This window comes from Rana temporaria, chromosome 9 (genome assembly GCF_905171775.1).
Source record: "Rana temporaria chromosome 9, aRanTem1.1, whole genome shotgun sequence".
Lineage (NCBI taxonomy): Eukaryota > Metazoa > Chordata > Amphibia > Anura > Ranidae > Rana > Rana temporaria.
In genome coordinates this window covers 3,280,567-3,298,997 of record NC_053497.1, presented here as the reverse complement: position 1 = coordinate 3,298,997, position 18,431 = coordinate 3,280,567, and the positions used below count along the sequence as shown (strand labels likewise).

The 18,431-nt window shown below is 47.7% G+C and overlaps 1 protein-coding gene across 4 annotated transcripts in view; it reads left to right on the top strand.

Moving 5' to 3' along the window:
• STARD8 (StAR related lipid transfer domain containing 8) overlaps positions 1-16,822 on the top strand; it is a 160,649-nt gene extending 143,827 nt beyond the window's left edge. For all 4 annotated transcript variants that reach the window (XM_040322674.1, XM_040322671.1, XM_040322673.1 and 1 more), the window contains exons 8-14: positions 1,298-1,496; positions 2,929-3,139; positions 5,592-5,706; positions 6,723-6,944; positions 13,471-13,688; positions 14,325-14,501; positions 16,366-16,822. In XM_040322674.1, coding sequence (XP_040178608.1) covers positions 1,298-1,496; positions 2,929-3,139; positions 5,592-5,706; positions 6,723-6,944; positions 13,471-13,688; positions 14,325-14,501; positions 16,366-16,483 — 1,260 coding nt within the window. In that variant the 3' untranslated portion in view covers positions 16,484-16,822. The remainder of the gene's footprint in view (positions 1-1,297; positions 1,497-2,928; positions 3,140-5,591; positions 5,707-6,722; positions 6,945-13,470; positions 13,689-14,324; positions 14,502-16,365) is intronic.
• Positions 16,823-18,431: the final 1,609 nt, after the last annotated feature.

Here is an 18,431-nt window from a genome sequence, read left to right as displayed (position 1 = left end):
CAATGACGGGACACTATTCCTCCCACTGACACCAATGATGGGACACTATTCCTCCCACTGACACCAATGATGTGGCACTATTCCTCCCACTGATACCAATGATGGGGCCTTATTCCTCCCACTGATACCAATGATGGGACACTATTCCTCCCACTGATGCCAATGATGGGGCACTATCTATAGATTGGTGACTTTGGAATGGGTCAAGGCAGATGTTGGATTTTCCAGGAACATGGGAGGCATGGAATTTCTTTCCAATAATCCTATTACAGTGGAACCTGGGTTTACGAGGATAATCCGTTCCAGGAGAACGCTCGTAATCCAAAGCACTCGCATATCAAAGCGAGTTTCCCCATAGAAGTCAATGGAAACGAAGATAATTCTTTCTGCATTGACTTCTATGGCATGCAATACCGCATGTGGCCAGAGGTGGGGGGCGCCGGAGAGCCTCGGAAATGCAGTGGAACCTCGAATTACGAACATAACCCGTTCCAGGAGAATGCTTGTAATCCAAAGCACTCGCATATCAAAGCGAGTTTTCCCATAGAAGTCAATGGAAATATAATTTGTTCCGCATTGACTTCAATGGCATGCAATGCCGCATGCCGCCAGAGGTGGGGGGGGGGTGCCGGAGAGCTTTAGAAACAGCCCAAAAGGCCAGAGGGACACCTCGGCTGACCTCGCAAAGACTCAGTTCCAGAGGTTTGCCAAGGTAAGCCAAGGTGTCCTTGTGTCTTTCCGTGCGCTGCTCGACAACCCCCCCCCCCACCTCGGGCCAATCGCGGTACTGCACACAGCTTTGGCCTGAATCCTGTCAAATCACAACATTATATGTAGGTGATAGTTGGGTTTGGAAGGATGGTTGTTCCAGTTCAAGAAGGAAGACCTTTTATTTTGGGGAGACAAAACAACCAGAGGGCAGTTCTGTAGGTCGGGTTTGCGGTCTTCTGCACCTTGGGAAGATGGACACATTTTTCAAGACTATCCTGTACAAATTTTGGACCGTGAGGTCAACTGAATTTCTCAAGAGTCATGAAATGGGCCATCTACTTCAAACTGGAACAACCATCTCTAAACTGGGGTGGGGGGGCTTCTACAACACCTGCACCCGCATACCGTATAATGTCCTCTTATATTCTCAACTCTACTCTACCTTCTCTGATGGACATTAAATGTAGACCTTCAGCCAAACAACTAGAACAACCAACACCAGTCCCAAACTACCTGGCACCATGGAATTCAATTCTAGAAATATGATTGGTTGTAAAAATGCGTCGTCTTGTTTTGGTATTTTAAGGTGGGAATCTTCCGCAAGTCCGGAGTAAAATCTCGCATTCAGGTTCTGCGACAGATGAACGAGGCTTCTCCCGACAATGTCAGCTATGTGGGGCAGTCAGCGTACGATGTGGCCGACCTGCTAAAGCAATATTTCAGGGACCTGCCAGAGCCCATCTTTACCAGCAAACTGACGGACACCTTCCTGCAAATATACCAGTGTAAGTGTATTCCCCCACCTCCCCCCCCTGAACCCTAACCCCCCCCCCCCCCCGAACCCTAACCTCCCCCCCGAACCCTAACCTCCCCCCCGAACCCTGACCTCCCCCCGAACCCTGACCTCCCCCCGAACCCTGACCTCGCCCCGAACCCTGACTTCGCCCTGAACCCTGACTTCGCCCTGAACCCTGACTTCGCCCTGAACCCTTGACCTCTCCCCGAACCCTTGACCTCTCCCCGAACCCTTGACCTCTCCCCGAACCCTTGACCTCTCCCCGAACCCTTGACCTCTCCCCGAAACCTTGACCTCTCCCCGAACCTTGACCTCGCCCCGAACCTTGACCTCGCCCCGAACCCCGACCTCGCCCCGACCTCGCCCCGAACCCCGACCTCGCCCCGAACCCCGACCTCGCCCCGAACCCCGACCTCGCCCCGAACCCCGACCTCGCCCCGAACCCCGACCTCGCCCCGAACCCCGACCTCGCCCCGAACCCCGACCTCGCCCCGAACCCCGACCTCGCCCCGAACCCCGACCTCGCCCCGAACCCCGACCTCGCCCCGAACCCCGACCTCGCCCCGAACCCTGACCTCCCCCCGAACCCTGACCTCCACCCACCTACTGCCTTAAAGCAGGGCGAAGGACTATGTACACACAGGGCCACCATCAGGGGGGTACAGGCAGTACACCTGTAAGGGGCCTGGATGGCATCCCCCTTTTTTAGATTTATAATATATTTTTTTTGTCTTTTTTTTTTTTTTAATGGGCCCAGAGGTCCCTAGGGCCCCGGATGGCTACCCCCTTCTATAATTTTTTTGTAAGGGGCCCATGGCTCCCAAGGGCAACCAGCCCCCCCTTTTTTTTTTCGTCAGCACCCACCAAAGCCCCTCGACCACCATTCGCAACAGCGGCACCCCTCCTCTTCTCAATTTGAGGCGGCAGCACCCCCCCCGTTCTCTGCTCCAGGGGGCCCATGCCTGAAGCTGTGTAAGGGGCCTCATAATTCCCGATGGCGGCCCTGTGTACACAGATGCAATATATGTAAGGGAACTGTTTTGATTGCCAAAGGATTTATATTTCCATCCAGTCCTGAGATTTGCCCAGCCCTGTCTGGCAGGAGAACTTATTTTTCTCCCTTTTGTAGTTCAGTACCCTTACAGGTCTTGTCTCACACCCATTTTCTGACGATACAGTGAGAAGACAAGCAGCAGACTAAGCTGGTCACTGCTTTCTCCTTCTATCAGCATACTCTTTGTTGGCACATGAGCCGCCCTCCAGCACTGATTGGCTCCCTGTGCTGCCCCTCCCTCTTTTAATCTTGGCTCTGCTGTACAATGGACTTCAAGTCAAATTCTGATATTGGCACTGCTTACATTTAATGATGTAATAACGAGCTGCAGCCAGGAGTTCATATTCCACTTCTATCCCTTCTCTAGATGTGCCCAAGGAGCAGCGACTACGAGCGGTGCAGGCGGCGATCCTGCTGATGCCGGATGAGAACCGAGAAGTTCTTCAAACCTTATTGTATTTTCTGAGTGACATTTCCTCCGCTCAGGAGAACCAGATGACTCCTGGGAACTTGGCAGTCTGCCTGGCGCCATCGGTCTTTCATCTGAATATTTCTAAAAAAGAGACTCATTCTCCTCGGTGAGTTTAATCTCGAGTCTGATGACCTTAAGGTTCTTATAAATCGTCAATATGCCGGTGACACCTACAAGTGTGGGAACCAAACTGGTCTTTATTGAAGTGAAACTGGAAATGGCCTTCACCAAACAGATTCAGCAATGGTCTACAATGTTTTTTGTATGATGAATTATTAACAGGACCCTTCACTTGGAGACACCTAAACTTCATCATTTGGAGGGGGGTCCATGTACTGTTGGCCTTTATAATCAGTGAGTGAGTAACTTATATAGCGCTAACAAATGCGAACTGAATCGCCTCAAGGCGCTTTTGTCCAACTTGTCCAAGGTCCTTCAGAAGAGGCAGGTCTTACGTTTTTTTTTTCTTGAAGGCCCAATGGTTTTCTTCCATGCGGATGTCCGTGGGTAGAGCGTTCCATAGCCGTGGTTCTTTGACTGCGAATCTTCGTTCTCCTTTAGATTTGTAGCGGGACTTGGGGATGTGGAGGAGATTTTGATTATTTGATCGGAGTGCCCGATTGGGGGTGTAGTGTTTTTTATTTTCTCGCATAAATATTGAGGCGCGTTTCTTTGTGGGTGAGGCAGAGGGTCTTGAATGTAACCCGATACTTTACGGATAGCCAATGTAGAGTCCTCAAGGCTGGGGAGATCCCACGTTTTTTCCCTGTTGTCAGTCTGGCTGCCGTGTTCTGGATGACTTGTAGACGAGAAATCTGGTATTTGGGTAGTCCTAGGTAGAGGGAGTTTGCGTAGTTGAGTCGGGAATTGATGAGTGTTTCAACTACTACTGCTGTGTCCTCTTCCGGGATGAATGGGATGAGTCTACGCAGCAAGCTGAGAAGATGGTGAGATCCGACTACTGGCCTTAAAAGTAAGACACCTGTCTACTACACCTATTCTGTGGCCAAAAGTACATGGACCCCCTCCAAATGATGGCTCTCAGGTGTCTCCGAGAGAAGGACTTGTTTTGTGGAAGACCTATTACTTCTCGTCCAAGTAGCTTCTTCAGGTTTGCGGAACCAAAGAAAATACACTTGGCCATATAACGTGTGATGGACACGTGTCTCACTTTTGGCCTTAGTGTAGTTTCCTTGGCTCTTGAAAACTATTTGGTTGAGTGGTGAAAAGTCTTCTTCAAAACAAGTCCTTCATTTGGAGACACCTGAACCCCATGATTTGAAGGGGGTCAATGCACTTTTGGCCAAATTAACAGGTGTGATGGACACATGCCTCACTTATGGCCTTACATGGAACCCTTTCAAATGATAGAGCTCAGGTGCCTCCAAATAAAGAACTTGTTTTGTGGAAGATTTTTCACCACTCATCCTAAGTAGCTTCTTCAGGTTTCGGGAACCAAGGAAACGACACTAAGGCCCAAAGTGAGACACTTGTCCATCACACCTGTTATATGGCCAAAAGTTCAACAGGTGTGATGGTCACGTGTCTCACTTTGGGCCTCAGTCTTTCCTCAGTCTTCTGGGTTGAATTACTTCTGGGTGTCATTCAACCCAGCAGACTGAGGGCATCTTGTGACCAATAAGAGGTACTGTAAAAGACAACTTCAGGATAAAGGTGAGTATTGGAGCCTAGCTTTGGGGGGGTTTCTCATGGTTGTGGACAGTCCTGGATAATCCAGAGAATGGAGCCAACTTCAGCATCAATGCACTGTGAGTGCGGGGTGCCTTGTTCAGCGGGCCTGGCCATGACGCCCTACATTCAGTTTTTCCCCCAGTCTTTTTGGTTGAGTTTCACTGGACATCATTCAACCCAGAAGGCTGAGGGCATCTCGTGTCCAATATGCAGTTACTGTAGGGTAGGGGATAACTTCAGGATAGTTATTGCAGCCTCGAGTTGGGGGGGGGGGGTTTATTACTATCATTGGCTGTCCTGGATAGTGCAGAGGTCGGCACTGTCCGCTGCATCAATGTCCTGTGAGTGCTGGATACGGTGTTCTGGGGGTGGAGACCCGACACCCTACTTTCACCAACCGTACAAACAAATGGCAACCTATAACTGGCCTTTGCAGCAAGGAGCACATTGAAGGGCGACGCAAGTCAAAAACAACAAACAAATTCCCAGCTTACTTACCAGCCAGACATTCCCCAGTCTATTGGGTTGAGTTACACTGAGTGTAATCCAACCCAGAAGACTAAGGACCTCTTGTGGCCAATAACTGATACTTTGGGGAACGACTTTGGATTAAAGGTGTGTATTGCCTCCTTGAGTTGAAATGAACATTTTCTATTTCTAGTTCTCCTTTTTTGTTGGTTTATAGACCCGTATTTATTTTTGGGACAGTACAAGCTACACTTTGTATACTCTTGAGTTTATTTTCTAATTGCTTCCATTAGTGCACCTCTTCATATTTAGCTTGGCAAAAATCCAGTTTTCACAATGTATGAATGGATTAAATTAAACGCTATAAGCTATAAAGAAATGTTTCTGTGCCCCTACAGGATCATGCATCGAAGAGGAACATCTGGAAAACCAGATCACAAGGATCTCAGCGAGAACTTGGCGGCAACTCAGGGATTGCTCCATATGATCACCGAGTGCAAGAAGCTATTCCAGGTGACTGTATGGAATGTGGCCTTCTATTCAAAGACTATTCACACAGGATGCAATTTTTATATAGAAATCTTCAGGCATCCCGGTCATCGGGCATGTACTGGCCATCGGGACTACCGGGAGTTTCCCGGTGGGCTCAGTGGGCCGGTTTCAGTGGCAGGATCCTGGGTCCCGGGCAGGTCGCTCTGATGCCCCCTAAAAAGGCCACCATTGCCGCTTCTGTGAGTGGAGGGTCTGATGTTAAAGGGGGGCTCATTCTGTAAGTGGGGTCTCTGATGGCCAAGGGGGGCTATTTCTGTATGCATAGGACAGTGGCAGTCAGGGATGTATCCAGTTGCCTTGGGGTGGGGGGCGATAAAATGCACCTTTGCCCAAGTACACATAAATCCTTGCACCGGCCCTGTCCCCAGGCACATGGATCAGGAGGCTGTGTGTAAGTGGCCAGAGCCAGCTGTGCTGGAGCTGTCAGTGTCCGTTCACTGGGGGGGCATGGCCACCAGCTAGCTAACGCATGCTGTTACATTCTGGGAGTTGTAGTCCACATGCTCAAGCTCCTGGGGCATGGGGAGACGTCGCTGAGGTGGAAGACCCTGACACCCCCAGGGACAGCTGACCCCACATCCCATCTACCCTACCCCAGTACCTCAAAAAAGGCCTTAACATTGTGGGCCCTGATGGGAGCTGGCCTTTAGGTCTTGCTGGAAGCTGGCCAGCTTCCAGCAAGACCTGGGCGGGTTCACCGCGAGCAATTGGGTATAAGTTTTATACTGTCTTTGTGCGTGTTTGCAAAATTAAAGTGGGCCGGTCTGGAAGAAGTCCAGGGCCAAATTTTTGTCCCAGTCCAGCCCTGCCGGTCATAAATTCCAAATCCATTACCAAATTAATTTTAGTGGAACTTTAAGCCGACAGGACTGGGAGTTTTACTTTTTTGGAAGAGAAGCCCCAGAAAACCAATAAATTGAAATGTTGACCTCCTAGCACTCCAATGCTGACCCATGTTTATTCTGTGTGTTGTATAGGTCCCCCATGATATGATGCTCCAGTCCCGGAACTCTTATATAGCTGCCGACACTCAGCCACTTTCTCTGGAGGACTTGTGTGTGAGCCCAACTGGCGAGAGCAGGGATTTATCTTCCCTCCTGGACAGCAGCATCCACCATCTTATCCAGGAATCTTCAGAACGATTTAGAGGGTGGACGGCCGTGCCTGGCCCGGAGAACACAGAGCTGTCTTGTAGGAAGGTGAGGCTTGGGGGGGGGACCTGGGTGGCTCTTGTTGTAGTGGGGGGGACCTTGTGTCCCATCAATGATGATGGTGCAAGAAGACATCAGGAGAAAGTTATTGGGAGGCTTTGTTTCTTTTGTTCATTGTTTCATAATATTTTGAAGGCCACATTATGAAAAATACCATTTTATTATAAGTCTATCTAAAGTGGTGTAAAAATCCTGTCGTGTTTTTTTTTTTTTCGGTCTGTGTTTGGGAGATTTCCCTTCCCTTCTGTCCTGGGTACACTACAGGACATAAGGAGAGCTCTCAAAATGAAGGGGAAATCCTCCCTTAGATGGGTGTCCCAATAATGGGGTGTCCCCAATCAAAGATTTTCCCTCCTGTTCAGAAGTTGGCTGTAAAATTGTGGCTTCCAACCATGTGATGCCTCGGACACACGACCGGTTTTCCCGTCGGGAAAACTGCCATGAGAGCTTTTGGCCGGGAAAACCGTCCATGGCCTGGATTCACAAAGCACTTACGCCGACGTATCTCGAAATACGCCGCGTAAGTGTAAATATGCGCCGTTGTATCTGTTCGCCGTGCCCACAGAACTAAGATATACGCCTGAAAATAGGCTTCATCCAACCAAAGTAACTTTCCTACGCCGTCGTATCGTGGGCGCATATTTACGCTGGGCGCAAGTGGCGCTCCCATTGATTTCCTATTCAAATATGGAAATGAGGGAGATACGTCGATTCACGAACATACTTGCAACCGGCGCATAATATACACGGTTTGCGTAAGTCGTACGTCCGGCGTAAAGTTATTCCCCTTCTATGAGGCGCAGCTCATGCAAAGGTATGGACCAGGGAACACAGCCGCCGTATTTTACGTCGTTTACGTAGCACGTAATTATGGCTAGGCGTAGGAGTTACGTTCACCTCGTAGGCAGTGATTCGACGTGATTCTGAGCATGTGCACTGGGATATATCCACGGGACGGCGCATGCGCCGTTCGTTATTCGTATCTTTATGGCACTCGGCCCATCATTTACATGGAGTCACGCCTCATTAGCATGGCTCATGCCCACTTCCACTTACGCCGAGGGAACCCAGTTTGGGAGGCAAGTACTTTGTGAATTCGGTGCTTGCCTCTCTGCGCTGCTTCGGCGTAGCGTATATTAGATACGCTACACCGGCATAAATATGCGCCAATGTATGTGAATCCGGGCCCATGTGTGTATGCTCCCTCAGTTTTCTTGATGGGAAAACTGCCAGAAAAAAAAGAAAACCGGCTCTCCTTTTTTTTTTTTTTTTTTTTCGCCGCGATACCCGCCATTTTTTAACCTGGCGGTTTTCCTATGGGAAACACTGCGATGGAGCATATACACACGGCCGGAATTCCCGACCAAAGCTCTCATTGCAGTTTTCCTGTCGGGAAACCTGGTCGTATGTAGGGGAAAGTTACCGAGCAGGTTCTCGGGTTTTCCCCTCGGGTTTGCCAGCAGACTTTTTACCACCGGGAATCCCATACGCGTGTACGAGACTTTAGAATCCTTTTCTAGAAAACTGTGCCCCCGTTTACAAAACCAGCTCCATAAAGACATGGAGTGACCAGTCTGAGTGACCCTCAACCCTACTGATGAACACCTTTTGGCATGATTTAGAATGCAAATTGTAAGCCAGTTCCATAAAGACATGGTCTGATGGGTTTGGTGTAAAGGAACTCGAGTTTCCTACCCAAGAGTCCTGACCTCAACCTTGCTGAGTGAACACCTTTTGGCCCTCAACCCTACTGAACATCTTTTTAAATGAAATTGGTTGTTAGTCAAGTCTTCTCATCCAGTATCATATCTGACCTCACCAATGTAAACCCGTTTGAACATCTTTGGGATGGATTGGAATTTGTTGTGTTTTTTTTTTTCTGGTGCCCAATGTGGGGCCTGATGTGTGAGCCAGGTCTTCTCATCTCATCCTACGTCAGTACCTGACCTCAGAAATGGGCACAAATTCCCACATACACCCTCCAAAATCTTGTGGAAAGTCTTCCCTGAAGAGTGGAGGATGGTATAGCTGCAAGGTAGGGGGTGCAACTCCATATTAATGGCCATGGTGCAACTCCATATTAATGGCCATGGGGCAACTCCATATTAATGGCCATGGGGCAACTCCATAATAATGGCCATGGTTTTAGAATGGGATATCAAACAAGCTCACATAGGTATGATGGTTCGTTTTCCACCTACTATTGACCATATAGTGCAGGATTTTCGCAACTAGGGCTCTTCTAGAGCAGCGTTTCTCAACTCCAGCCCTCAAGGCGCACCAACAGGTCATGTTTTTAGGATTTCCCTCAGATGAAACGGCTGTGGTAATTACTAAGGCAGTGAAACTGATTAAATCACCTGTGCAAAATAATGGAAAGCCTGAAAACCTGACCTGTTGGGGCGCCTTGAGGACTGGAGTTGAGAAACACTGTTCTAGAGCAGTGGTTCTCAACTCCTGTCCTCAGGACCCACTAACAGGCCAGGTTTGCAATATAACTGAAATACATCACAGGTGATATCATTTGCCGCTCAGTGATTGCAGTATTCTAGTCTGCATCTCCCCCCCCCCCACAAGGTAATACAGTAAAACCTTGGTTTGCAAGCATAATTCGTTCCAGAAACATGCTTGTAATCCAAAGCACTCTTATATCAAAGCAAATTTCCCCATAGGAAATAATGGAAACTCGGATGATTCGTTCCACAACCATTTATTCATATAAAAAGAATTACGGCAAAACAAAATACAGTATAAAGTGTACTATAAAAATAAAACAAATTCAAAATTAAACTGCACTTTAAAATACTGTACTGTACCTCTGTGTTGCAAAAGTTTTAGGGCAAAGAAAAATAATGTGCACGCTCGCAATTAATTAGACGTGTGCACGCTGAAATATTTCGTTCAGAATTTCGTCTGAAAAATTTAAATTCGTTTTTATTTCATTTCGTTAAAAAAATGCATTCGTCCGGAAATCCGAATGAATGAAGGTCGAAATCTGTCATTGAAGTCTTATGGTGTCTGTCGGATGTTCTAAGAAGATTCGACAGAGCAGCCAAACTGTACAACGCCGCGATCGTACATTTCAGGTCGAATGTTCCGCCCACAAGCTATAGAAGAATTCTAATGTTGTATGACACTTGTAATAATTATATTTATAAATTATTATTACTAGTCGACCAACATTAGAATTCTTCTATAGCCTATGGGCGGAGCTTTCGACCGGAAATGTGCGATTGCGGCGGCGTACAGTTTAGCTGCTGCTTCTCCTTAGTACTTTCGACAGACACCATAAGACTTCAATGACAGATTCCACGTTTGTATGTCGAATCTTCGTCGTTCATGTCGAATGGTCTACCCCGACACTGTCTCTATAATGTCGAATCTTTTCTCTATGTAGAATCATCTCGGACTAATAGAGTGAGGTTAGGCACATTCGGCCGCAGGTTCGATAGACACAGATCGCTATTGTCAGCGCTGTGTCGAATCTCCTATCTATATCCAACTGTTGTAGCAACGAAAATAAAGCATTTTTTTTTTTTATGTCGGATTTCGGATTCCTGCGCGTTCTGAGGAGCAGTAAGCACCAGCCCCCCGGCCAAGCCGCCCATCACTATCCACCGTACATGGTAATGGATGACTCTCCAACTTGCGGACACAAGAGAATGACCATACCAGTTTACAGATTTCTGATCTGTTGATGGCAGTGGCGGTCCATCTGTAGAGGGCGCTGTAGCGCCGCCCCCTCTGGTGGCTACGCACCGCCACTGAAATAATATACATTCATGCCATCCGGCCATCTGAATAGTCAGCGGCAACAATAACATACATTCATGCAATGCATGAATGTATGTTATTGTAATCAGTGGCGATGCAAGAGCCAGAGGGGGCGGCGCTCCGGCGCCCTCTATAGACGCACCACCACTGTGTACAGTTTACAGCTCTGTATGTGACCAGAGGTTGGTGCTTATCTATTTATTTAAAGCTGCTCTGTATACAGTACTGTATGTTCAGTAAAGCCGCTGGCGCACAGTACAGCGCTTTATATGGCCAAAGGTTCACCTCGCAGCACTTCCTAGACAACTCGAGAACTGTTGACATCACTTCCGGGTACGTCCGCCCCTGTTGCGAGTGTCTGAGTGTCTCCATGAAGCGCTGGGAGCCGCCATCGCCCGCAGTCTCTGGCCACATACAAAGCTGTACTGTACACCAGCGGCTTCACTGTACATATACACAGAGGCTTTACATGGATGAGCAGCAGACTCCTTCAAATTGTGAGTGTAATTCATTTTTTTTTTTTTACATAAAAAAAAGACAAACAAATTAAACGCTTGTATATCAAGACGCCGCTCGCAGATCAACGCAAAAAAAAAAAAAAAAGTTGCTCGTCTTTCAAAACGCTCGTAAACCACGTTTCCACGTTTCTCATAAACCAAGGTTTCACTTTACTTAAAATCTGGTCTGTTAGTGGGTCCTGAGGACAGGAGTTGAGAACCAGGGCCATCTTAATGCAAGGGCACTCCTGGGCACCGCCCAGGGGCCCCAGGTACATGGGGGGGCCCCCACAATAATCTTGCATTACATCATACTTGCCAACTGCCCCGGATTTGTTGGGACAGGCATGCTTTTTACTAAATTATCCCGATATGGTTGTGTCCCGTGAAGCGTCCCAGAACCTGTACTGTGGCCTCCTGACACCCCCCCCCCCTGTACTGTGCCCTTCTGCATCCCCCCCTGTACTGTGCCCTTCTGCATCCCCCCCCTGTACTGTGCCCTTCTGCATCCCCCCCTGTACTGTGCCATTCTGCATCTCCCCCCCCCCTGTACTGTGCCCTTCTGCACACCCCCCCTGTACTGTGCCCTTCTGCATTCCCCCCCTGTACTGTGCCCTTCTGCATTCCCCCCCCTGTACTGTGCCCTTCTGCATTCTCCCCCTGTACTGTGCCCTTCTGCATTCCCCCCTGTACTGTGCCCTTCTGCATTCCCCCCCTGTACTGTGCCCTTCTGCATTCCCCCCCTGTACGGTGCCCTTCTGCATTCCCCCCCTGTACGGTGCCCTTCTGCATTCCCCCCCTGTACTGTGCCCTTCTGAATTCCCCCCCCCTGTAGGGTGCCCTTCTGCATTCCCCCCCTGTACGGTGCCCTTCTGCATCCCCCCCCTGCACTGTGCCCTTTGTGTTGACTAGTCTTTGATTTATGGAATGTTTTCCTTTTTTGTAAAATATATTTTATTGAAAGTACTAATGAATATATGTTTAATTCATTCAACTATTTATCTTTATTTCTTGAAAGTAGGTGTGTAAATTGGGGCAAGCTTGTAGGGGGACCCCAGGGCATTATACTGGGCCCCAGGATGCTATTAAGACGACCCTGTTGAGAACCGCTTTGCTAGAGGTTCCCTGAGCAATTTCTGCCTCTGATAGGTTCCCACTGACACCATTGTTCTCTTTAGCGCTCTCTAAGGGGACAATTCTTCCCAATGATCACAACTGTGAGGAGCATTCTTCCCACCGACCATCACACCAATGTATCGGGAGTTGTAGATCTAGTCATTTATAACCGGGGTTCTCTGAGACCAGTTCCGGTCCGAAGCTCCGTCACCGCGGGACCCGATCGCTGCTGGAGTCCCGCGATCGGTCCCCGGAGCTAAAGAACAAGGAGAGCAGTGTGTAAACACATCTTCCCCGTTCTTCACTGTGGCGCTGTCATCGATCATGTGTTCCCTGATATAAGGAAACACGATCAATGACGTCACACGTCCAGCCCCGCCCCCCTACAGTTAGAAACGCATATGAGGTCACACTTAACCCCTTCAGCGCCCCCTAGTGGTTAACTCCCAAACTGCAATTGTCATTTTCACAGTAATCCGTGCATTTTTATAGCACTTTTTGCTGTGAAAATGACTGGTCCCAAAAATGTGTCAAAAATGTCCGATGTGTCCGCCATAATGTTGCGGTCACGAAAAAAAAAAAACGCTGAGCGCCGCCATTAGTAGTAAAACAAATAAATAAAAAATTATTAATAAAAATGCAATAAAACTATCCCCTATTTTGTAAACGCTATCAATTTTGCGCAAACCAACCGATAAACGCTTATTACGATTTTTTTTTATTTTTTTACCAAAAATATGTAGAAGAATATGCATCGGCCTAAACTGAGGGAAAAAAACGTTTTTTTATATATTTGGGGGATATTTATTACAGCAAAAAGTAAAAAATATCGTTTTTTTTTCAAAATTGACGCTTTTTTTTGTTTATAGCGCAAAAAGTAAAAACCGCAGAGGTGATCAATTACCACCGAAAGAAAGCTCTATTTGTGGGGAAAAAAGGACGCCAATTTTGTTTGGGAGCCGCGTCGCACGACCGCGCAATTGTCAGTTAAAGCGACGCAGTGCCCGAATCGCAAAAACTGGCCGGGTCCTTTACCTGCATTTTGGTCCGGGTCTTAAGTGGTTAATAGAATTTTGTAAATTTCAGTAGGCATTACCGATGCTTCTAATCCAAATTTGTCTTCGTAGGCTGGTGACGGGAACCCTTTGCGTCTATGGAAGGTTTCCACAGAGGTTGAAGCTCCACCAAGCTCGTTACTTCATCGTGTTTTACGAGAGCGCCACCTATGGGACGATGACCTCCTGCAGGGCCGAGTCGTGGAAACCTTGGAGCAAAACACAGACCTGTTCCACTATGTGACGGACAGCATGGCTCCGCACCCGAGGCGGCAGTTCTTAGTCCTGCGGTATGTGTAAAACCCAACATGGTCCTTTTTTGGGGGGGGGGGGGAGTAAACCACCTGATCAACAGAAGCCTGGCTTTTAGCTGCAAGTCCATGCACCTGGGGTGATTGGGGGGGTCAAATAAAAGTGTATGTCCTGCTGTGGCTTCATGCTCATGGATGTTTAACAGTTCCTGTGTGCTAAAATGTGAACACCCCGGAGCTTTCCTGCACCTTGGAAGCCCCAAATGTCATGATAACATTTTTGTAACTCGTATTCATAGTGGTTCTTGGTCTGCATAAAGCGGTATAGATGGAGGTCCTGACATGTTTCGCCTTTTAATTGGGCTTCCTCAGGAGATGTTATCCACTGTAAGGTTATCCACTTTCCTAAATTTTCATAGACTTAATGCAGAGTACTGCCCCCCCCAAAGTGGCGCATTGGGGGGGGGCCGGAACATGCATGCATGCACTAGACAACGCTTGTGCAGAACCAGTTGGCATTTACCCGGGTACGGCTGTGTACAGCCATTCAGTTGTATTGCAATTCTCTATATCCAAACCAATGCCTTGTAGGTCTCAACCATTGGCGTTCTAACGAAAACATCTTCCATCTTTGTTCTCCTGAATAACCTTTCATCCTCTTTCTGTCCTGTGCAGGAAATGGCGCACAGACCTTCCCAGGGGTGGGTGCGTTTTAGTATCTACGTCCGTGGACCATGCCACCGGCCTACCAGAGGAGGGGGTTCAAGCCATGATTGTCAGCTCACAGTATTTGATGGAGCCTTGTGGAATGGGACGAACCAGGCTAACGTACATTTGTAGAGCGGACCTCAGGTAACCTTTTTATTGAAAGAAGCTTGGTAAAGTTTTTAGGGGTACAATGTGCCAAATGGTAATCCCAGGGTTACCTACATTTTGGGGTGAAAAAGTTGGTGAGGCTCCATTGTAGGTAAATGGTGGAGACACCATTGCTTTTTATTAAGACGTGCAATTTTTATTTTTTATCTCAGTGCCCCCCCCCCCCAAGGAGAGGGGGGTCTTAAAAAGTCCAGCTATAGAAGAAGCGGTAAGGGTGCCATGCCGATGGTCAGAGTCCTAAACATATTGGAAAAACAACTCATTTTGTGGTTTCGCATTCTCCTCCTATGGTTTCCGCCACATACGCTTGACACCTTCTGAACCAAATCAGTTCTTCGTCTCATCAGCTAAGATCCCCGTTTTTATAAAAGATCTAGCACCTGTCGGAACATACCTCCCAGTTTTTCATCTCAGTCTCTGGCCTCACTGAGTAAATGTCTCCCTATTGCCTTGTGACCGTTGTCATCCTATGCCAGTGGTTCTCAACCCTTCTAATCCCGTGACCCCTTGATTAAAATTTCCCAAGTTGTGGGGACCCCTAACGGTAATGTTATTTTCATAGCGTGGGTTGTCAGCACCCAAGGCAAGACAAGTCCTTTGCGCCCCTAACTCACGGACATTTAGCAACCCCTGAGTTCCTTCCACTCGTACAATATTAAAAACCCTTTATAATACATTTTAGGATGTACCACTCTTTCGCTTTGTTCTCCTTTCTTTCGCTTTGTTCTCCTTTTCTTTCGCTTTGTTCTCCTTTTCTTTCGCTTTGTTCTCCTTTTTTCTTTCGCTTTGTTCTCCTTTTTTCTTTCGCTTTGTTCTCCTTTTTTCTTTCGCTTTGTTCTCCTTTTTTCTTTCGCTTTGTTCTCCTCCTTTTTTTCTTTCACTTTGTTCTCCTCCTTTTTTTCTTTCGCTTTGTTCTCCTCCTTTTTTTTATTTCGCTTTGTTCTCCTCCTTTTTTTCTTTCACTTTGTTCTCCTCCTTTTTTTCTTTCGCTTTGTTCTCCTCCTTTTTTTCTCTCGCTTTGTTCTCCTTTTTTTTCTCTCGCTTTGTTCTCCTCCTTTTTTTCTCTAGCTTTGTTCTCCTCCTTTTTTTTCTTTCGCTTTGTTCTCCTTATTTCTTGTCGTCATTCCCCCCATCCCTGTCTCTAGCCGTCTTTCTTGTTATTTATATTATTCTTTCTCTTCCTTTTTTCTTTTCCCCCCTCTTTTCCTCTCCCTTCCTTCCATGTATTCTCTATTTTTATTCCTTCTCTTACTTGGTGGGGGGAATGTAGTGTTACTCACTGTGTCTCCGACTTTGTGGTGTCTCGTAGCAGTGACACCTCTGCCAAAATCAGCAGATAGGGTCTCCTCCAGCCCCTCCCACCTCACATTCCTCACTAGTCAGCTGACCTCTAATCCCCCCCACAGCCATGCCGTGAACTGAATGGGCGGCTGCGAAGAGGCAGAGTGGGCGGCCGTGGGCTACAGGAACAGCCCAGCTGGGCGGCTACAAAAAGGCTGGGAGAGCAGTGCGAGCTTCAGGAACAGCCCAGGATTCGGTGACCCCCTAACAAATCCTCATCCGACCCCCAGGTTGAGAACCACTGTCCTAGGCAGAAAGTAAAGTCCAATATCTTACAGTTGTCACCAGAACAAGGGGTGGGGGGTAAATTTTGTTGTCTGTCCGAGGTAAAATTCCTCTTCACTTTTATCTCTGAAACAGGAAATGAAAGGACATCTCTCTAGTAGTATAGAGACTTTACAATATAAGCTAAAGGGAGGGTTCAGCCAAAACTAAAGTTCGAAGATTTGGCCGTACATACACTTTGAACATGACCAAAATCTTTTTGTTCTGCTTACAGAGGACGTTCTCCTGACTGGTACAACAAGGTGTTCGGCCATCTCTGTGCGATGGAAGTGGCTCGTATCCGCAACTCTTTCCCTCCTCTGAGCCCTTGTGGACCTGAAACGAAGCTTTAAAGTAAATGGATATCTAAGGGACTTATATGAGTGTCTTGCGGAGCCTCATCACCTAATCCTCCTGGATCAAGATGAGTGGAGCCACGTCACCTAGCGTGGCCTAGCCCTTTTTAGGCATGTATTTTTCCATGGTAAGCAGGGGGGCCAGACATCTCCATAAAGAGGACCAGGAGTACAATAGAGGTCATCGTTTGACTTCAGACATTTTATCAGGAGTCTTGCTTCCAAAGATGTGCAAGCCGACCACGACGTTCCTGCCAACCACGAAGGGCGGGATTGTGAGCGACGCTTGCTATGCAGTATTCTTGTGCTGCTAACAGTAAATCAGTATTATGTGTTTTTTGTATTGTGTGTATGCTTTTTGACTCGGTGATGCCAGTAAGCAGGATTTTCGTATGTTACAATGTGGACACGTGGTGGTGTGAATGTTCTGAGGTTCTCCACCCCCTTAGGTGGGTGAGATGTATTTTAGGATGATGTACGTGTGTGTGTGGATATTTATGATGCCTGCTTGAGAGTAGAACTGGACTATACCTATAATTGGAATCTGGATGTCCACCTTACCGGGAAGATCTCACTTCCTCCCTGTATTGTGGGGCAGAAGGTTCCGAAACTGACCACAAAACATGACCGACGGCCAGGCTGATCCTGGAGGACATCACATTGGTGGTGGGTTGTGCAAAGCCATCAGTTCTGTTAAAGTTGTATGGCTGGGCTATATATATATATATATATATATATATATATATATATATCTATATATATATATATCTATATATATATATATATATATATATATCTCTATCCGATGCAATAAATGCACATTTCCCCCGGGTTTTATTGATTTTAATAATACTGCAAGTACAATACAAATATCTTATTGGTCTTCCAGAAATAAAGTGAGCTCTGAAGAACTAGCTTTTTTTTCATTATTCTGTTCAAAACGTCCCGACTCCCTCATGGCCATCCAACATAGCTAGGGAAAAGGGCTTATCTTGGTTCTGAGACAAGCAGTGGCAAGGGAAATGCAGGAGGACAGGAAGCTGACACACTCCTCCTCCTCCTTCTCCCTGTGCATTCCTCTTGCCGCCACCTGTCTTGGACAGCCCACCCCACCCTACCTGCAGCTATCCAACAACATAGCTAGAAAGGAGGGCTTGTCTTGACTCTGAGTGCTTTCTGAAACTAGCAGCAGCAAGGGAAATGTAGAAGGACACTAAGCTGATGTGCTCATCTTCCCTCTGCCAAGACACGCGGAGGCAAGAGAAATGCAGAGGGAAGATGAGCACATCAGCTTAGTGTCCTTCTGCATTTCCCTTGCTGCTGCTAGTTTCAGAAAGCACTCAGAGCTGAGACAAGCCCTCCTTTCTAGCCATGTTGTTGGATAGCTGCAGGAAGGGGGTGGGGTGTCCAAGACAGATGGCGGCAAGAGGAACGCACAGGGAGGAGGAGCGTTTCAGCTTCCTATCCTGCATTTCCCTTACTGCGCTCAGAGCTGAGACAAGCTTTCCTTTGTAGTCATGTTGTGTGGCTGCAGGAAGGGGTGTGGTGGGAGTGGCACCCAGTGCCTCATTTCTAGGAAAGAGGGCTTGTCTTGGCACGGAGCACTTTGCCAAGATACGCGGAGGCAAGAGAAATGCAAAGTGCTCCATGCCAAGACAAGCCCTCTTTCCTAGCTATGAGACACTGGGTGCCACTCCCACCACACACCTTCCTGCAGCCACACAACATGACTACAAAGGAAAGCTTGTCTCGGCTCTGAGAGCAGTAGGGGAAATGCAGGATAGGAAGCTTGAAACGCTCCTCCTCCCTGTGCGTTCCTCTTGCCCCCCCACTTGTCTTGGCAAAGTGCTCAGAAGCAAGAACTATTTCCTAGCTATGAGGCACTGGGCACCCCGCAATCCCCTTTCTGCAGCTATCCAACAACACGGCTACAAAGAAGGGCCTG